The following is a 22,302-nucleotide window of genomic DNA, read 5'->3' as shown; positions in this document are numbered from 1 at the left end:
CTGAGAGGGAGAAGATAAAGTTGCCTGTATCAGTACTGCAGTGGAGGAAATGGAATTACAGAGATATGAGAAAGAAGTTGGCCAAAGTTGGTTGGAAGGGGACACGAGCAGGGACGATGGCAGAGCAGCAATGGCTGGAGTTTCTGGGAACAATTTGAAAGGTGCAGGATAGATACATCCCAAAGATGAAGAAGTATTCTAACCCCCCCCCCCCCATTAGGCAAACGCTGGCGAGGGAAGTCAAAGGAAGCATAAGAACAAAGAAAGGGCAAAAATATAGCAAAAATCAGTGGAAAGTTAATGAAGTTTTTAAAAAACAACAGAAGGTGACTAAAGAATCAATAAGGAGGGAAAAGATGAAATATGAAGGTAAGCTAGCCAATAATATAAAAGAAGATACCAAAAGTATTTTCAGATATCTAATGAATAAACAAGAGGTGAGAGTAGATATTGGAAAATGATGCTGGAAACGCAGTAAAAGACTAAAAAAGAAATGGCCGATGAACTTAACAAGTATTTTGTATCATTCTTCACTGTGGAAGACACGACCAGTATGCCAGAAATTCGTGAGTGTCAGAAGGCAGAAGAGAGTATAGTTACTATTACTAAGGAGAAGATACTTGTGAAGCTGAAAGATATGAAGGTAGATAAGTCACCTAGATCAGATGGACTACACCCCAGGGTTTGAAAGAGGTAGCTGAAGAGATTGTGAAGTTTCACGAATCACTGGATTCTGGAGGACAGAAAAATTGCAAACGTTACTTTACGCTTTAAAAAGAGAAGGAGGCAGAGGAAAGGAAATTACTGGTCAGTTAGCTTGACTTAATTGGTTGGGAAGATGTTGGAGTCCATTACTGAAGATGAAAATTCAGAGGCACATGATAAAATAGGGCAAAGTCAGCATGGTTTCCTTAAGGGGAAATCTTGCCTGATGAATCTTTTGGAATTGTTTGAGAAAAGATGAAGGAGAGTCGGTAGATGTTGTTTACTTGAATTTTCAGAAGACCTTTGACAGGTGCCGCACATGAGGCTGCTTAGCGAGATGATATAACTGGAAAGATACAAGCATGAATAGAAGGCTAACTAGTAAGCACAGGGTTGTGATTGTGGGAGATTTTAATTTTCTACACATAGACTGGGAAGCCCATACTGTAAAAGGGATGGATGGTTTGGAGTTTGTAAAATGTGTGCAGGATAGTTTTTTGCAGCAATACATAGAGATACCGACTAGAGAAGGGGCAGTGTTGGATCTCCTGTTGGGGAATGAGATGGGTCAGGTGACGGACATACGTGTTGGGGAGCACTTTGGGTCCAGTGATCACAAAACCATTAGTTTCAATATAATTATGGAGAAGAATAGGACTGGACCCAGGGTTGAGATTTCTGATTGGAGAAGGGCTAACTTTGAGGAAATGTGAAAGGATTTAGAAGGAGTGGATTGGGACAATTTGTTTTATGGGAAGGATGTAATAGAGAAATGAGGTCATTTAAAGGTGAAATTTTGAGGGTACAGAATCTTTATGTTCCTGTTAGGTTGAAAGGAAAGGTTAAAAGTTTGAGAGAGCCATGGTTTTCAAGGGATATTAGAAACTTGGTTCAGAAAAAGAGGGAGATCTACAATAAATATAGGCAGCATGGAGTAAATGAGGTGCTTGAAGAATATAAAGAATGTAAAAAGAATCTTAAGAAAGAAATTAGAAAAGCTAAAAGAAGATACGAGGTTGCTTTGGCAAGTAAGGTGAAAATAAATCTGAAGGGTTTCGACAGTTATATTAATAGCAAAAGGATAGTGAGGGATGAAATTGGTCCCTTAGAGAATCAGAGTGGACAGCTGTGCGTGGAGCCGAAAGAGATGGGGGAGATTTTGAACAATTTCTTTTCTTTGGTATTCATTAAGGAGAAGGATAATGAATTGTGTAAGGTAAGGGGAACAAGTACGGAAGTTATGGAAACTATGACAATTAAAGAGGAAGTACTGGTGCTTTTAAGGAATATAAAAGTGGATAAATCTCTGGATCCTGACAGGATATTCCCTAGGACCTTGCGGGAAGTTGGTGTAGAAATAGCAGGGGCTCTGACAGAAATATTTCAAACATCATTAGAAATGGGGATGGTGCCAGAGGATTGGCGTATTGCTCATGTGGTTCCATTGTTTAAAAAGGGTTCGAAGGGTATACATAGCAATTATGGGCCTGTCAGTTTGACGTCAGTGGTGAGTAAATTAATAGAAAGTATTCTTAGAGATGGTATATATAATTATCTAGATAGACAGGGTCTGATTAGGAACAGTCAGCATGGATTTGTGCGTGGAAGGTCATGTTTGACAAATCTTACTGAATTTTTCGAAGAGGTTACAAGGAAAGTTGACGAGGGTAAAGCAGTGGATGTCCATATGGACTTCAGTAAGGCCTTTGACAAGGTTCTGCATGGAAGGTTAATTAGAAAGCTTCAATCATTAGGTATTAATATTGAAGTAGTAAAATGGATTCAACAGTGGCTGGATGGGAGATGCCAGAGAGTAGTGGTGGATAACTGTTGTCAGGTTGAAGGCTGGTGACTAGTGGTGTGCCTCAGGGATCTGTATTGGGTCCAATGTTGTTTGTCAGATACATTAATGATCTGGATGATGGGATGGTAAATTGGATTAGTAAGTATGCAAATGATACTAAGGTAGGTGGCGTTGTGGATAATGAAGTAGGTTTTCAAAGCTTGCAGAGAGATTTAGGCCAGTTAAAAGAGTGGGCTGAATGATGGCAGATGGAGTTTAATGCTGATAAGTGTGAGGTGCTACATTTTGGTAGGAATAATCCAAATGGGACATACATGGTAAATGGTAGGGCATTGAAGAATGCAGTAGAACAGAGTGATCTAGGAATAATGGTGCATAGATCCCTGAAGGTGGAATCTCATGTGGATAGGGTGGTGAAGAAAGCTTTTGGTATGCTGGCCTTTATAAATCAGAGCATTGGGTATAGGAGTTGGGATGTAATGTTAAAATTGTATAAGGCACTGGTAAGGTCGAATTTGGAGTATTGTGTACAGTTCTGGTCACCAAATTATAGGAAAGATATCAACAAAATAGAGAGAGTACAGAGAAGATTTACTAGAATGTTACCTGGGTTTCAGCACCTAAGTTACAGAGAAAGGTTGAATAAGTTAGGTCTTTATTCTTTGGAACGTAGAAGGTTGAGGGGGGACTTGATAGAGATATTTAAAATAATGAGGGGGATAGATAGAGTTGACATGGATAGGCTTTTTCCATTGAGAGTAGGGGAGATTCAAACAAGAGGACATGATTTGAGAGTTAGGGAGCAAATGTTTAAGGGTAACACAATGGGATACTCAGAGTGGTGGCTATGTGGAATGAGCTTCCAGTAGAAGTGGTAGAGGCAGTTTCGGTATTGTCATTTAAAGTAAAATTAGGATAGTCCAATAGGGACTAGGTGAGAGTAAGCATTCGGCACAGACTAGAAGGGCTGAGGTGGCCTGTTTCCATGCTGTAATTGTTATATGGTTATAACTAGCAGGATGTAAAGAGTGGAAATAAAAGTGGCCTATTCTATTTGGCTTCTAATGTGGAGTGGTGTTCCACAGGGGTCTGTGTTGGAACCGCTTCTTTTTAAATTATATGCCATTGATTTGTATGATAGAATTGATGGCTTTCTGGCCAACTTTACAGACGATGCAGAGATAGATGGAGGGGCAGATAGTGTTGAGGATGTAGGGAGTCTGCAGGAGGAGAATGGGCAAGGAGTTTCAGGTGGATTATAGTGTAGGGCAGTGTATGGTCATGCACTTTGATAGAAAGAATAAGAATACTTCCTAAATGAGGGGAAAATTCAGAAATGAGAGGTGCAAAGGGACTTGGGAGTTCACGGGCAGGATTCCCTAAAGGTGATTTGCAGGTTGAGTCTGTGGTGAGGAAGGCAAATGTGATGTTTGCATTAATTTCAAATGGACAAGAATATAAAAACAAAAATGAAATTTTGAGGCTTTATAAGGTATTGGTCAGACTACACGGAGTATTGTGAGCAGTTTAGGTCCCTTATCTAAGAAAAAATATACTGGCATTGGAGAAGGTCCAGAGGAGATTCACAAAAATGATTCTGGGAAAGAAAGAGTTAACATGTGAGGAGCGTTTGATGGCTCTGGGTCTGTCCTTGCTGGAGTTTAGAAGAGTTTGGGGGATCTCATTGAAACCTATCGAATATTGAAAGCACTAGACAGTGAATGTGGGGAGGATGTTTCCTACAGTGGGGCAGTCTAGGACCAGAGGACACAGATAGAGTGGATGTGGAGAGGATGTTTCCTATAGTGGGGCAGTCTAGGACCAGAGGACACAGATAGAGTGGATGTGGAGAGGATGTTTCCTATAGTGGGGGAGTCTAGGACCAGAGGACACAGATAGAGTGGATGTGGTGAGGATGTTTCCTATAGTGGGGGAGTCTAGGACCGGAGGGCACAGATAGAGTGGATGTGGAGAGAATGTTTCCTATATTGGGATAGTCTAGGACCGGAGGGCACAGATAGAGTGGATGTGCAGAGGATGTTTCCTATAGTGGGGGAGTCTAGGACCAGAGGGCACAGATAGAGTGGATGTGGAGAGGATGTTTCCTATAGTGGGGGAGTCTAGGACCGGAGGACACAGATAGAGTGGATGTGGAGAGAATGTTTCCTATAGTGGGGGAGTCTAGGACCGGAGGGCACAGATAGAGTGGATGTGGAGAGAATGTTTCCTATATTGGGAAGTCTAGGACCGGAGGGCACAGCCTCAGAATAGAGAGACATCCATTTAGAATGGAGATGAAGAGGAATTTCTTTAGCCAGAGGGTGATGAATCTATGGAATTCATTATCACAGAGGGCTGTGAAGGCCAAGTCATTGAGTGTATTTAAAGCAGAGGTTGAGAGGGTCTTGGCTAGTCAGGGCATCAAAGGTTACAGGGAGAAGGCAGGAGAATGAGGTTGAGAGAGATAAATCACCCATAATGGAATGGCACAGAATGGCCTAATCCTGCTCCTGGTCTTACTGGCAGGATTCTTACCAGTGTGGAGGACCAAAGTGATCTTGGGGTCCAAATCCACAGATCCTTCAAAGTTGCCATGCAAGTTGATAAAGCGGTTAACAATGTATAGTGTACTCGCCTTCGTTAGTCAAAGGATTGGATTCAGGAGCCATGAGATAATGTTGCAGCTCAATAAATCTCCGGTTAGGTCACACTTGGAGTATTATGTCCAGTTACAAGAAGGATATAAATATTTAGAGAGGGTCCAGAGATTTACCAGGATGCTGCCTGGATTAGAGAATGTGTCCTATGAGGAAAGAATGAGAAAGCAAGGGTGTTTCTCTTTGGAGTGATACAGGATGACAGAGGTGTACAAGATGGTAAGATTGAGTAAACAGCCAGACTTTTTTCCCAGGGCAGAAATGGCTAATATGAGGACAGCAATCAAGGTTTTAAATGCAAAGTTTTGCGGCAGTTTCTCTGTTTGAGCAACCAATCAGCAAGAGGGATTCTTCATATTTGTTCATTCCTCATCCGTCAGGGCACAGTAGTGTAGTGAGATTGGATCCAGGGCTGTGTTTCTATTGTGTGTGGGAGACCTTATGTTCTTATCATAGCAGGGGAATTAAGGTTATGGGGAAAAGGCAGGTAGGTGGAGATGAGTCCATGGCCAGGTCAGCTATGATCTTATTGAATGGCAGAGCAGGCTCAATGGGCCAGATGGCCTACTCCTGTTCCTATTTCTTATGTCCTTATGATGGAAATATTTTAAGGTGATTGGAGGAAAGTATAGGGGGGTATGTCAGAGTTTTTTACACAGAGAATGGTGGAAGTAAATACATTAGTCTAGCACAACATCACGGGCCTAAGAGCCTTACTGTGCTCTACTGTTCTACAATACTGTGCAAAAGTCTTAAGGACATATATATATATATGCGCTGCCTAAGAGTTTTACACAGTTCTGTTGTAATGTTGTGTATCACACTATACTGCTGCCGCAAAAAAAAATGCAAATTTCATAACGTATGTGAGTGATGATAAACCTGATTCTGATGTGTGTCTGTATTGTGAACTGAGAGTGGGAAGGGGGCAGGGAGAGGGGAATCACAGTTGGGAAAAGGAGAAGGGAGAGGGGAGGGAGTGGGAAGTACCAGAGGGATAACCTGTAATAATCAATAAACCAATTGTTTGAAATCAAGTGACCTTGCCTGGTGTCTCAGAGCTGCGTGGATCTGCACTCATACCAACCCCCCCCTCCCCAACCCCACCCCTGGCAATCCTTCTCTGCCACCTGTCCCACACCCCTCCCGTGGTGCTCCACCCTCACTATTCCCAACATCCTTCACTCCCACCAGATTTACTCTCCACCCCATATTGGCAAATACAGTACTGTGCAAAGTCTTAGGCACCTGTGTATATATATATATTTATGTGTGTGTGTATAAGACTTTTGTACAGTACAATTCTAAATACTTGTCACCTTTCAGTCCCTTAGTGTCTCCAATGCTACTTTTTTTTACTAATCTTAATTTATTTAAGCTCCTCATTTCACATCTGGAGATTTTATTTCTCTGCTTCTCCATATTCAATATAATTTCTCCTGTCTCAGAAAATCAGGGGCCACTATTAACTTTAATCTAATTTTTTGTGTTTGTATTGCAGTTTTAACCGTCTGTTTTTATGTTTCTTGCCCAATTTGCTGCCGAGTTTAAGTCGCTGTTCAGGGGTCCCAGGTCTCCTTTCATATAGCTCATGGAAATTTATGGTAATAATTACATTCTGGAGGTTGGGCAGAGGATTTTCACCATAAAGTGTGTGTTGGCTTTTAACACAATTGATGCATTACACTGTTTGATTCAAGATTAAAAGAACGTTTATTATCGAAGTATGTGTGCAGTATACAACCCTGAGATTCATCTTCCTGTAAGCAACCATGAAACAAAAAAAAACAATAAGCAAAGATCAAATCATGTGAAAACAAGCAAAAATCACAGAATATAAAACATCAAACCACAAGTCATCAAAGCAGTCTAGGGAGGGAGAGAAGCCAATCGAACGTAGGCATCTTCCTCTGGAAGCAGCGAAAGTGGTTATCTGCAGACAGTGCTGAACACCTGCTCGCATTCTGCTCTCGCCCTCATTGATTTCAATCTTCCTCGATGCTTTAACCAGTGGGATCGACAAGAAATGGAGTCGATCATGGGCTCGCACCCCACCTCCAGGCTTCTTGGCCTTAAGGCTGAACTCTTGGTTCGTAGACTTGCTGAACCCCCTCAGAGACAGTAAAGAGCCAGATTGCTCAATTGGTCAGAAAACACACCACCAAAATGTAGATCACCGGCTCCAATAGTAACAGAACCACATCTGAAAGAAAAAGAAGAAGCAGTTTTGTGAACTGCCCGAAGAATGTCACCCTTGGTGGCATTGTTCATTGTCGCTGTTATCAAAGTACACAATAAATAATCTTGAATCTTGGCTCTTGTTCCTCCTTCTGCAGATGTGACCAGAATGTTTCCAGTTTAGATTTACAGCTCCTCTTCATGGATGAGGATTTCTCTAGTACCTGCTGTAGGAATTCAGTTTGGAGGTTGGCCACTTTAACCTTCATGGGCTGATGAATTCAGAGAGCTTCTGTGGAGGGGAAGAAAAATTTGATCTTTTGGGCTGTCATAGAATGTAGAATTTATTGCCACAGGCAGCTGTGGAGGCATGTCATTGAGTATATTTAAAGCAGAGGTAGACAGGTTCTTGATTGTCAGGATGTCAAAGGTGATGGAGAGAAGGCAGGAAAATGGGGTTGAGAGGGATGTTCCCAGTGTGGCCTTCTATATATTGGAGAGACCCGACGCAGACTGGGAGACCGTTTCGCTGAACACCTATGCTCGGTCTGCCAGAGAAAGCAGGATCTCCCAGTGGCCACACATTTTAATTCCACGTCCCATTCCCATTCTGATATGTCTATCCATGGCCTCCTCTACTGCCAAGATGAATCCAAACTCAGGTTGGAGGAACAACACCTTATTTACCGGCTGGGTAGCCTCCAACCTGATGGCATGAACATTGACTTCTCTAACTTCCGTTAATGCCCCTCCTCCCCTTCTTACCCCATCCCTGACATATTTAGTTGTTTGTTTTTTTCTCTCTCTCTCTGCCCATCACTCTGCCTGTTCTCCATCTCCCTCTGGTGCTTCCCCCCTCCCCCTTTCTTTCTCCCAAGGCCTCCCCGTCCCATGATCCTTTCTCTTCTCCAGCTCTGTATCACTTTCGCCAATCACCTTTCCACCTCTTAGCTTCATCCCACCCCCTCCGGTCTACTCCTATCATTTCGCATTTCCCCCTCTCCCCACTACTTTCAAATCTCTTACTATCTTTTCTTTCAGATAGTCCTGACGAAGGGTCTCGGCCCAAAACGTTGACAGTGCTTCTCCTTATAGATGCTGCCTGGCCCGCTGTGTTCCACCAGCATTTTGTGTGTGTTGTTTGAATTTCCAGCATCTGCAGATTTCCACGTGTTTGCTTAATAAATAAGCCATGATGGAATATCAGAGCAAAATTGATGGGCCAAATAGCCTAATTCTGCCCCTATATCTTATGGTCTTATCAAACGTAGAAAATTACAGCACAGTTCCCTTTGGCCCATGATGTTGCGCCAACCTTTTAACCTTTCTCCAAGAACAATCTAGCCATTCCCTCCTACTTAGCCCTCTATTTTCTGTCATCCACGCGCCAGTCTAAGATTTTCCGGGTTGTCCCAATGAAGAATTTTGGGCTGGAACGTTGACAGCTTCTGCTCCTCCATGTAGGCTGCCCGATGTGCCGGGTTCTGCAGCATTTTATGCGTGTTGTTCAAGATTTCCAGCATCTGCATAATTGAAGCTGTTTCTAATCCTTTAGCAAACTGAGCACACTCAGAAGGGATAAGAGTTTAAAGTTCAAAGTAAATTTATTATCAAAATACTGTACTTATACAGGTTGAACACCACAATCCCAGAGTAATTGGGACTTGTGCAGTGCCAGATTAGTGATTTTGCCGAATCACAGGTGGGTAGTTAGGATGAAATAAACACCTGATGATCACCTCACCTTGGATGATGCAGGAAAAAGAAACAACAAGTGAAAGGCAAGTGAAATTTATTGAAGTACATTGCAGACAAAATACTTCATAAGGTATCCATATTTACTCACATCAGAAGTTGGGTTATGCCACTCTGAAAGTAATGAGTTGAATTGTACAACCAAGCAGGGTTACATGTCTCAAAGTGGGGGTCGTCAGGATTGTCTTGTGTTTCATCTTGAGAGACAATTAAATCCTCGTTACTTGGTGGCAATGCAGCGTCCTCAAGAATTGGTGATGCTGGTGCCAGGACATCTGGCTGAGCCAAAGTTGACAGCACTGAATTGTCTAGTGTTACCTCCACTTTTCTTCGCTATTTTTCTGAATGTGTCCTGCAAGCTAACCTGTTTCATGTATTTTATTATACGAGTCGCAGGCACACATTGTCGAGTTATTTCAGAAATTCCACCTTGCTTTGTACAGATAATGTATGGTATTTGCATTTTACACCACAAAAAACACTTCCCTTATTCAATGAAGGCATGACTGGGGCTCGATAAGCACAGGTTATAAAAATAAATACAGAATAATGCAGAGGAACGACTTGCTTCATTTAAGGACCATGCTAACAGCTGATGGCGTGTCCGAAACAGTGCTGACGGGCTGGTGCAGCGACACAGGGAATTTGAAACTAGGCTGATGAAAATTATGTCCGAACCAGCAATGGATCTGGATTATTGATAGCTGGATGTGAGATAATCAAACTGTACAACCTCGAGATTCTTCTTCTTGCAGACAGCCACAAAACAAAGAAACGCAATAGAATCCATGCAAGGCCAACAAATATCCAATGTGTGAAAAAGAGCAATTAATGCAAACAATAAAAAATGTAAACAAATAACACACAGAACATAAAGTGCAGAGTCCCTGGAAGTGAGGTCACAGGCTGCAGAGTCCCCGAAAGTGAGGTCACAGGGTCACTGAAAGTGAGGTCACAGAGTTCCTGAAAGTGAGGTCACAGAGTCCCTGAAAGTGAGGTCACAGGGTCGCAAGAAGAGAGAAAGATGGGTCAAGCGCAGGCAGGCAGACATAGGAACACAGAAACATAGAAAAGAGGTTCAGGAGTAGGCCATTCGGCCCTTCAAGCCTGCACCACCATTCAATATGATCATGGCTGATCATCCAACTCAGAATCCTGTACCTGCCTTTTCTCTGTACCCCCTGAACCCTTTAGCTACAAGGGCCATATCTAACTCCCTCTTAAATATAGCCAATGAACCGGCCTCAACTGTTTCCTGTGGCAGAGAATTCCACAGATTCACCACTCTCTTTGTGAAGAAGTTTCTCCACATCTCGGTCCTAAAAGGCTTCCCCTTTATCCTTAAACTGTGACCCCTCGTTCTGGACTTCCCCAACATCGGGAACAATCTTCCTCCATCTAGCCTGTCCAATCTCTTTAGAATTTTAAAGAATGTGCTTATACTGTTGAGTCAGGTCTTCATTGCTGTCTGCCTGCGTGTATAGTGTTCAACCAGACACAGGTACTCAATGCTGTCTGCCTACTCAACACAATAAACGCAGACAGACTGTCCCGACACTATAAACGCAGACAGACTGTGCCGGACACCTGTCTGTCTCGACACTATAAACGCAGACAGACTGTGCCAGACACCTGTCTGTCTCGACACTATAAACGGAGACAGACTGTGCCAGACACCTGTCTGTCTCGACACTATAAACACAGACAGACTGTGCTGGACACCTGACACTGTAAACTCAGGCAGACTGTGCCGGACACCTGTCTGTCTCGACACTATAAATGCAGACAGACTGTGCTGGACACCGGTCTGTCTCGACTCTATAAACGCAGACAGACTGTGCCAGACAACTGACACTATAAACGCAGACAGACTGTGCCGGACACCTAACACTATAAACGCAGACAGACTGTGCCGGACACCTGTCTGTCTCGACACTATAAATGCATTCAAACTGTGCCGGACACCTGACACTATAAATGCAGACAGACTGTGCCAGACACCTGTTTGTCTCAACACTATAAATGCAGACAGACTGTGCCGGACACCTGTCTGTCTCGACACTATAAACGCAGACAGACTGTGCCGGACACCTGTCTGTCTCGACACTATAAATGCAGACAGACTGTGCCGGACACCTGTCTGTCTCAACACTATGAACGCAGACAGACTGTGCTGGACACCTGTCTGTCTCAACACTATAAATGCAGACAGACTGTGCCGGACACCTGTCTGTCTCAATACTATAAACGCAGGCAGACTGTGCCGGACACCTGTCTGTCTCGACACTATAAACGCAGACAGACTGTGCCGGACACCTGTCTGTCTCGACACTATAAACGCAGACAGACTGTGCTGGACACCTGACACTATAAACGCAGACAGACTGTGCCGGACACCTGACACTATAAACGCAGACAGACTGTGCCGGACACCTGACACTATAAACGCAGACAGACTGTGCCGGACACCTGTCTGTCTCAACACTATAAACGCAGACAGACTGCGCTGGACACCTGACACTATAAATGCAGACAGACTGTGCTGGACACCTCTCTGTCACGACACTATAAATGCAGACAGACTGTCCCGGACACCTGTCTGTCTCGACACTATAAACACAGACAGACTGTGCCAGACACCTGTCTGTCTCGACACTATAAACGCAGACAGATTGTGCTGGACACCTGACACTATAAACGCAGACAGACTGTGCCGGACACCTGTCTGTCTCGACTCTATAAACGCAGACAGACTGTGCCGGACACCTGACACTATAAACGCAAACAGACTGTGCAGGAAATCTGACACTGTAAACGCAGGCAGACTGTGCCGGACACCTGTCTGTCTCGACACTATAAATGCAGACAGACTGTGCCAGACACCTGTCTGTCTCGACACTATAAACGCAGACAGACTGTGCCGGACACCTGTCTGTCTCAACACTATGAACGCAGACAGACTGTGCCGGACACCTGTCTGTCTCGATACTATAAACGCAGACAGACTGTGCCGGACACCTGACACTATAAATGCAGACAGACTGTGCCGGACACCTGTCTGTCTCGACACTATAAATGCAGACAGACTGTGCCGGACACCTGTCTGTCTCGATACTATAAACGCAGACAGACTGTGCCGGACACCTGACACTATAAATGCAGACAGACCGTGCCGGACACCTGTCTGTCTCGATACTATAAACGCAGACAGACTGTGCCGGACACCTGTCTGTCTCAACACTATAAATGCAGACAGACTGTGCCGGACACCTGTTTGTCTCCACACTATAAACCCAGACAGACTGTGCCGGACACCTGTCTGTCTCGACACTATAAATGCAGACAGACTGTGCCGGACACCTGTCTGTCTCGACACTATGAACGCAGACAGACTGTGCCGGACACCTGTCTGTCTCGACACTATAAATGCAGACAGACTGTGCCGGACATCTGTCTGTCTCGACACTATAAACGCAGACAGACTGTGCCGGACACCTGACACTATAAACGCAGACAGACTGTGCCTGACACCTGTCTGTCTCGACACTATAAACGCAGACAGACTGCGCTGGACACCTGACACTATAAAAGCAGACAGACTGTGCCGGACACCTGACACTATAAACGCAGACAGACTGTGCCGGACACATGTCTGTCTCGACACTATAAACGCAGACAGACTGCGCTGGACACCTGACACTATAAACGCAGACAGACTGTGCCGGACACCTGACACTATAAATGCAGATAGACTGTGCTGGACACCTGTCTGTCTCGACACTATAAATGCAGACAGACTGTGCTGGACACTTATCTGTCTCGACACTGTAAATGCAGACAGACTGTGCTGGACTGCTATCTGTCTCGACACTATAAACGCAGACAGACTGTGCCTGACACCTGTCTGTCTCGACACTATAAACGCAGACAGACTGCGCTGGACACCTGACACTATAAAAGCAGACAGACTGTGCCGGACACCTGACACTATAAACGCAGACAGACTGTGCCGGACACATGTCTGTCTCGACACTATAAACGCAGACAGACTGCGCTGGACACCTGACACTATAAACGCAGACAGACTGTGCCGGACACCTGACACTATAAATGCAGATAGACTGTGCTGGACACCTGTCTGTCTCGACACTATAAATGCAGACAGACTGTGCTGGACACTTATCTGTCTCGACACTGTAAATGCAGACAGACTGTGCTGGACTGCTATCTGTCTCGACACTATAAATGCAGACAGTCTGTGCCGGACACCTGTCTGTCTCGACACTGTAAATGCAGACAGACTGTGCTGGATACCTGTCTGTCTCGACACTATAAATGCAGACAGTCTGTGCTGGACTGCTATCTGTCTCGATACTATAAATGCAGACAGTCTGTGCCGGACACCTGTCTGTCTCGACACTGTAAATGCAGACAGACTGTGCCGGATACCTGTCTGCCTCGACACTATAAACGCAGACAGACTGTGCCGGACACCTGTCTGTCTCAACACTATGAACGCAGACAGACTGTGCCGGACACCTGTCTGTCTCGACACTATAAATGCAGACAGACTGTGCCGGACACCTGTCTGTCTCGATACTATAAACGCAGACAGACTGTGCCGGACACCTGACACTATAAATGCAGACAGACTGTGCCGGACACCTGTCTGTCTCGACACTATAAATGCAGACAGACTGTGCCGGACACCTGTCTGTCTCGATACTATAAACGCAGACAGACTGTGCCGGACACCTGACACTATAAATGCAGACAGACCGTGCCGGACACCTGTCTGTCTCGATACTATAAACGCAGACAGACTGTGCCGGACACCTGTCTGTCTCAACACTATAAATGCAGACAGACTGTGCCGGACACCTGTTTGTCTCCACACTATAAACCCAGACAGACTGTGCCGGACACCTGTCTGTCTCGACACTATAAATGCAGACAGACTGTGCCGGACACCTGTCTGTCTCGACACTATGAACGCAGACAGACTGTGCCGGACACCTGTCTGTCTCGACACTATAAATGCAGACAGACTGTGCCGGACATCTGTCTGTCTCGACACTATAAACGCAGACAGACTGTGCCGGACACCTGTCTGTCTCGACACTATAAACGCAGACAGACTGTGCCTGACACCTGTCTGTCTCGACACTATAAACACAGACAGACTGCGCTGGACACCTGACACTATAAAAGCAGACAGACTGTGCCGGACACCTGACACTATAAACGCAGACAGACTGTGCCGGACACCTGACACTATAAATGCAGATAGACTGTGCCGGACACCTGTCTGTCTCGACACTATAAATACAGACAGACTGTGCTGGACTGCTATCTGTCTCGACACTATAAATGCAGACAGTCTGTGCCGGACACCTGTCTGTCTCGACACTGTAAATGCAGACAGACTGTGCTGGACTGCTATCTGTCTCGACACTGTAAATGCAGACAGACTGTGTTGGACTGCTATCTGTCTCGACACTATAAATGCAGACAGTCTGTGCCGGACACCTGTCTGTCTCGACACTGTAAATGCAGACAGACTGTGCTGGACTGCTATCTGTCTCGACACTGTAAATGCAGACAGACTGTGTTGGACTGCTATCTGTCTCGACACTATAAATGCAGACAGTCTGTGCCGGACACCTGTCTGTCTCGACACTATAAATGCAGACAGTCTGTGCCGGACACCTGTCTGTCTCGACACTGTAAATGCAGACAGACTGTGCTGGACTGCTATCTGTCTCGACACTGTAAATGCAGACAGACTGTGCTGGACACCTTACACTATAAACGCAGACAGACTGTGCCAGACACCTGACACTATAAATGCAGACAGACTGTGCTGGATACCTGTCTGTCTCGACACTGTAAATGCAGACAGACTGTGCTGGACTGCTATCTGTCTCGACACTATAAAGGCAGACAGTGAAATGGGGCTGAACATAATTCATTGTCTGTCCTCAACACAAAGTCTAACCCCAGCAATGGCCACACCTCGGGGGTTAAGTTCTCTGAATCCTTAATGAGATCATGAAATCACTGGTTCATTTAGATAGTTCAAAAGTAAATTTTTTAAAGGGAAATTACAGGTTGTGGATAGCAATGATCGTCATTCAGATGACATACATTTAGTAGAGTGTCTAGCAGTTAGATGTGAACTGCTTGCAAAGCGTCACCATATGTCACCAGCATCACCTTGTAATGCTGATTGTTATATAAATAGATCTTCCTCACATGCCATATTAATTGTTGAAATGAATTTCGCTAGACTGTGCTGAGTAATTGTTTAAGCTTAAGTGATTCTCTTTCAATTGTTTTGGAGTTTCAGCAGGACCATTTGGTGAATTAAATATAGAGTAGAAGTTAGCAAACGTTATCATATTGATAAAGGCAGAAACAGATGTCTTCTTTATCTTCCAGTTGCCATGTGAAGACCAGATAATCCTTCTGAAAGGGTGCTGCATGGAAATCATGTCTCTGAGGGCAGCAGTCCGCTACGACCACGAGAGTGAGACTTTAACTTTGAACGGCGAGATAGCTGTGAAAAGAGAACAGTTAAAAAATGGAGGCCTTGGCGTTGTGTCGGATGCAATCTTTGATCTGGGAATATCTCTGTCTGCATTCAACTTGGACGACAGTGAGGTGGCACTTCTCCAGGCTGTCCTTCTGATGTCTTCAGGTATATTATCTTTATCCTAGACTATTAACAAATAGCTGCCTTGCATATTTCTTATACATCTGTTGTTTAGCTGGCAGTCAGATTGTTTTACTTGTTTGTTGAGATACATTATGGAATAGGCCTTCGAGCTGCATCCCCCAGCATACCACCGATTTAACCCTAGCATCATCACAGGACAATTTACAATGACCAATTAACCTACTAGATGGTACATCTTTGGACTGCGGAAGGAAACTGGAGCCCCCAGAGGCAACCCACAACCACACAGTCTTGGGGAGAATGCAAATGCTCCTTACAGACAGCGGCAGGAATTGAACCGGGATCGCGGGCACTGTAAAGCGTTGTGCTAACCACTACGCTACCATGCCACCCCCTAATTAAATACCTGTGGGTATGCTGCATTGGTGCCGGAATCTGTGGCCAGCATATCCCCCGGTGTGTGGGTTGCCAGCAATACATTTCACTCTATGTTCTGATGTACGAGTGACTAATAAATCTGAATATAATTTGACAATTATACCTGCTTCAACCACTTCCTCAGGCAGCTCGTTCCATATAGTCACCACCTTCAGGGAGAAAAAGTTTACCTTCAAGTCCCTTTTAAGCCTTTCCTCTCCCACCCAAAACCAAATCCCCTGGACCCTAGGCACTTTGTAGTTTCTATCATAACAAGAATTAGAACCAAGCTTATTTCCACTGACATCTCCTGGGTAGCGGTAGTGGTTAGCACGACACTATTACAGCTCATTCAGAGTTCATTCCTGGCATCCTCTGTAAACAATTGGTACATTCTTTCCCATGAGCACGAGGGTTTCCTCCCACAATCCAAAGGCACAGGTTAATTGATCATTATAAATTGTGCCATATTCGACTAGGGTGTAAACGGGTTGCTGGGTGGCATAGCTTGAGGGCTAATTCCATGCTGCGCCTCTAAATCAATGAAATTCTCTGTGAAATTATTTGGTCTGTGGCAGCAGTATAATGCAAGTCATAAGAGATTTCTATAAATCACAATAACATTAAAGAAAAGTAATAATGAAGTCGTGTTCATGAACCATTGAGAAATTAGACGGCAGAGAGGAAGAAACTATTCCTGAAGTGTTGATTGTGAAACTTTCAACCCTCTGTTTTGGAGCCTCCATATGAGACAGTGATGTCATCAGTAGAAATGCTGTCTATGGTACATCTGTAAGAATTTGGTGACATAACTAATCTCCTCAAACTCCTCATGAAATATAGCCACAGATGTCCCTTCTTTGTAACTGCATCAGTATGTTGGGCCTCAGATAGACCCTCCGAGATGCTGGCACCCAGGAACTTGAAGCTGCTCACCCTCTCCACTGCTGACCCCTCAATGAGGACTGGTGTGTGTTCTCCTGATTGCTCCTTCCTGAAGCCAACAATCTGTTCCTTGGTCTTACTGGCATTGAGTCCAAGATTGTTGTTAACTTCACAAGCATTGCCATCTAATATTTCAGCATTTTATTCATAAGGCTATCCATCTGCTGCTGTCTGTAATCTCACCTTCATTGTTAAACAAGACCTTTAATCACCCTGGATCAGCCTGGTTTTAATTTACTTGTTCCATTTTCCAGGTAATTTGCAGTTGTTTAGCAATGAAAGTAATTTGATATAATTGGAGAGAATTATATTGTGACAAATTCAACTTTGTATGAAAATGGAGAAGTCCTGGGAGGTTCACGCACCAGATCAGGGAGAGAGCCTGTGTGCAGGGAAAGACAAATTTGGATATTGCCCTTCATACAGCACGGTAGCACGGCGACTGGAACCGCACTTTACAGCAGCAGTTGTAAGATCACTTCCCCCCACAGTCTGTGAGGGTTTGCATGTTCTCCCTGTGACTGTATGGTTTTCCTGCAGGCGCTCCAGTTTCCTCCCATTGTCCAAAGACTTACAAGTTCAGGTCAGTAAGTTGTGGACATGCTATTTTACGCCTAAAGTGAGGCGACACTTACGGACTGGCTGGCACAATCCCCGCTGACTTGATTTAATGCGAGCTTTGTATTTCACTGTATGTTTTCATCTGCACGTGACAAAGCTAATCTTTAAATAGAGCCTTGTTTTGTGATAGTGACCCAAGATGTATTGTGTTCAGTTCTGGTCATTTATTATAGGAAGGATGTGGAAGCTTTAGAGGGGGTGCAGGGGAGATTTACCAGGATGCTGTCTGGATTAGAGAGGGTGCAGGGGAGATTTACCAGGATGCTGCCTGGATTAGAGAGGGTGCAGAGGAGATTTACCAGGATGCTGCCTGGATTAGAGAGGGTGCAGGGGAGATTTACCAGGATGCTGCCTGGATTAGAGAGGGTGCAGGGGAGATTTACCAGGATGCTGCCTGGATTAGAGAGGGTGCAGAGGAGATTTACCAGGATGCTGCCTGGATTAGAGAGGGTGCAGGGGAGATTGACCAGGATGCTGCCTGGATTAGAGAGGGTGCAGGGGAGATTGACCAGGATGCTGCCTGGATTAGAGAGGGTGCAGGGGAGATTTGCCAGGATGCTGCATGGATTAGAGAGGGTGCAGAGGAGATTTACCAGGATGCTGCCTGGATTAGAGAGGGTGCAGGGGAGATTCACCAGGATGCTGCCTGGATCAGAGAGGGTGCAGAGGAGATTCACCAGGACGCTGCCTGGGTTAGAGAGCGTGCAGGGGAGATTCACCAGGATGCTGCCTGGATTAGTGAGGGTGCAGGGGAGATTGACCAGGATGTTGTCTGGATTAGAGAGGGTGCAGGGGAGATTTACCAGGATGCTGTCTGGATTAGTGAGGGTGCAGGGGAGATTGACCAGGATGCTGTCTGGATTAGAGAGGGTGCAGGGGAGATTTACCAGGATGCTGTCTGGATTAGAGAGCATGTCTTGTGAGGGGAGTTGAGTGAGCTAGAGCTTTTCTTTTTGGAACAAAGGAAGATGAGAGGCGATATGATAGAGATAAATGAGTGGAGTAGATCGAGTGGACATCCAACACTTTTCCCCAGGGTGGAAATGGCTAATACTAGAGAGCATGCCATTTATTTAATGTGATTGGTGGAAAATATAGGGGGGGATGTCAGAGGTATAGTACTGTGTAAACATCTTAGACACATATATATAGGTACGGTGCCTAAGACTTTTGAACAGTACTGTATTTATAATGAGGAATTATTACTGAATTACAGTGAGGTGTATGGAAAAGCAGAGAAATAAAAGCTCCAGAGAGAATGAGGTGCTTAAATAAATTAAGATCAGTAAGTTAAAAATATCATTGGAGACACTAAAGGGACTGAAAGGTATGGCAGTAGTACAGAGCAATACATAAAATTACTACCATATTGTGCAAAAGTTTGAGGCACCAAAGCTATATAAATGTGCGCTGAAGACTTTTGCACAGTAATGTAGGTTTTTTTTTACAGAGAGTGGTGGGTACATGGAACGCCCTGTCAAGGGTGGGGGTAGAGGAACAAGGGGGACACTTAAGAGTCTCTCAGATAGGCACATGAATGGTAGGCAAATGGAGGGTTATAGGCCATACAGACAGAAGAGTCAGACTGATCTTAGAATACATTTATCTTGGCCTGCACAACACCGTGGGCCAAAGGGCCTGTACTCTTCTGTAGAGTAGCGTGTTGCAAGATGTTGCTGCTCATTCCCCCCTTATTCTGAGCCTGTGGTGCCAGATTGTGGACGGCTCAGTGACCGGAAATTAGTGTACTGAGCCCTGAAAGGAGGTTTGGAAATGTCAATGAGATCAGCTGCAGGCAATCTGTACGTCCTCCCTGTGAGTGAGTGGGCTTTCCCAGGTGCACTGGTTTCCTCCCGCAGTCCAAAGACTAAATGGGTAGGGTACGTTAACTGGCCCTTGTAAGTGTCCCGTGATTAGGTTAAGGTTAATTGGGGTTGTTGGGCAGAGTGTCCCGTTATTGGGTTAAGCACAATAGGCAGAGATTCAAAAAGAGAGAGGGGAGAAATGGGCTAAAAATTCTATACATGAATGCACGGTGTCAGAAATAAGGCGGATGAGCTTGAAGCTCAGGTGCGAATGGGTAACTATGATGTTGTTGGGATAACGGAGACATGGCTACAGGGAGATCAGACCTGGGAAATGAATGTACGAGGGTATATGTGCTATCGTAGGGACAGAAATGTGGGCAGAGGGGGTGGTGTGGCCCTGTTGGTGAGGAATGAGATTCAGTCCTTTGCAAGGGGGGACATAGGATCAGGAGAAGTGGAGTCTGTGCGGATAGAACTGAGGAACAGTAAGGGCAAAAGGACCCTAATGGGTGTTGTCTACAGGCTCCCAAACAGTAGCATGGATATTGGGTACAAGTTGATTAGGGAGTTAACATTGGCATGTGGCAAAGGCAATGTCGCAGTAGTTATGGGGGATTTCAACATGCAGGTGAACTGGGAGAATCAGGTTGGTGCTGGACCACAGGATAGGGAGTTTGTAGAGTGCCTACGGGATGCATTCTTGGAACAGCTTGTACGAGAGCCGACCAGGGACAAGGCTATTCTGGATTTAGTGTTATGTAATGAACAGAATTTGATAAGCGATTTGATAAGTGACATGTGATGAGGATGTTAGGAGAATTCAGGGTGACTTGGATAGGCTGGGTAAGTGGGCAGATACTTGGCAGATGACGTTTAATGTGAATAAGTGTGAGGTTATCCACTTTGGGAGTAAGAACAGGAAGGCAGATTATTATCTGAGTAGTGGAGAGTTCGGTAAGGGAGAGATACAAAGAGATTCTAGGAGTCCTTGTTCATCAGTCACTGAAGGTGAATGAGCAAGTGCAGCAGGCAGTGAAGAAGGTTAATGGAATGTTGGCCTTTATTACAAAGGGAATTGAGTACAAGAGCAAGGAAATTCTCTTGCATTTGTACAGGGCCCTGGTGAGACCACACCTGGAGTATTGAGTACAGTTTTGGTCTCCAGGGTTAAGGAAGGACATCCTGGCTGTAGAGGAAGTGCAGCATAGATTCACGAGGTTAATTCCTGGGATGTTAGGACTGTCTTATGCAGAGAGGTTAGAGAGACTGGGCTTGTACATGCTGGAATTAAGGAGATTGAGAGGGGATCTGATTGCAACATATAAGATTATTAAGGGATTGGACAAGATAGAGGCAGGAAATATGTTCCAGATGCTGGGAGAGTCCAGTACCAGAGGGCATGGTTTGTGAACAAGGGGTAGGTCATTTAGGACAGAGTTAAGGAAAAACTTCCTCTCCCAGAGAGTTGTGGGGGTCTGGAATGCACTGCCTCGGAAGGCAGTGGAGGCCAATTCTCTGGATGCTTTCAAGAAGGAGCTAGATAGGTATCTTATGGATAGGGAAATCAAGGGATATGGGGACAAGGCAGGAACCGGGTATTGATAGTAGATGATCAGCCATGATCTCAGAATGGTGGTGCAGGCTTGAAGGGCCGAATGGTCTACTTTTGCACCTATTGTCTATTGTCAATCAGATTGGGATTGTTGGGCAGAGTGTCCTGTGATCAGGTTCGGGTTAATTGGGGTTGAAGGGCAGAGTGTCCTGTGATCAGGTTCGGGTTAATTGGGGTTGCTGGGCAGTGTCCCGTGATCAGTTTAAGGTTAATTGGGGTTGCTGGGCAGTGTCCCGTGATCAGTTTAAGGTTAATTGGGGTTGCTGGGCAGAGTGTCCTGTGATCAGGTTAGGGTTAATTGGGGTTGCTGGGCAGTGTCCCGTGATCAGTTTAAGGTTAATTGGGGTTGCTGGGCAGTGTCCCGTGATCAGTTTAAGGTTAATTGGGGTTGCTGGGCAGAGTGTCCTGTGATCAAGTTAGGGTTAATTGGGGTTGCTGGGCAGTGTCCTGTGATCAGGTTAGGGTTAATTGGGGTTGCTGGGCAGTGTCCTGTGATCAGGTTAGGGTTAATTGGGGTTGCTGGGCAGTGTCCTGTGATCAGTTTAAGGTTAATTGGGGTTGCTGGGCAGTGTCCTGTGATCAGGTTAGGGTTAATTGGGGTTGTTGGGCAGTGTCCTGTGATCAGGTTAGGGTTAATTGGGGTTGCTGGGCAGTGTCCTGTGATCAGGTTAGGGTTAATTGGGGTTGCTGGGCAGAGTGTCCTGTGATCAGGTTAGGGTTAATTGGGGTTGTTGGGCAGAGTGTCCTGTGATCAGGTTAGGGTTAATTGGGGTTGCTGGGCAGTGTCCCGTGATCAGTTTAAGGTTAATTGGGGTTGCTGGGCAGAGTGTCCCGTGATCAGTTTAAGGTTAATTGGGGTTGCTGGGCAGAGTGTCCTGTGATCAGGTTAGGGTTAATTGGGGTTGCTGGGCAGTGTCCCGTGATCAGTTTAAGGTTAATTGGGGTTGCTGGGCAGTGTCCCGTGATCAGTTTAAGGTTAATTGGGGTTGCTGGGCAGAGTGTCCTGTGATCAGGTTAGGGTTAATTGGGGTTGCTGGGCAGAGTGTCCTGTGATCAGGTTAGGGTTAATTGGGGTTGCTGGGCAGAGTGTCCTGTGATCAGGTTAGGGTTAATTGGGGTTG

The 22,302-nt window shown here is 45.2% G+C and overlaps 1 protein-coding gene across 13 annotated transcripts in view; it reads left to right on the top strand.

Moving 5' to 3' along the window:
- LOC132378242 (thyroid hormone receptor beta) overlaps window positions 1-22,302 on the top strand; it is a 220,174-nt gene that overhangs the window by 152,216 nt on the left and 45,656 nt on the right. For 12 of the 13 annotated variants that reach the window (XM_059944984.1, XM_059944978.1, XM_059944976.1 and 9 more), the window contains one exon: window positions 15,541-15,799. In XM_059944984.1, the coding sequence (XP_059800967.1) occupies window positions 15,541-15,799 (259 nt within the window). Of the gene's footprint in view, window positions 1-15,540; window positions 15,800-17,680; window positions 18,020-22,302 lie in introns of those variants that run through there. The other variant, XM_059944986.1, reaches the window with a different exon arrangement.

Source organism: Hypanus sabinus, chromosome 20, assembly GCF_030144855.1.
Source record: "Hypanus sabinus isolate sHypSab1 chromosome 20, sHypSab1.hap1, whole genome shotgun sequence".
In the NCBI taxonomy this organism is placed as follows: Eukaryota; Metazoa; Chordata; class Chondrichthyes; order Myliobatiformes; family Dasyatidae; genus Hypanus; species Hypanus sabinus.
This window is presented reverse-complemented; position numbering and strand designations above follow the sequence as displayed.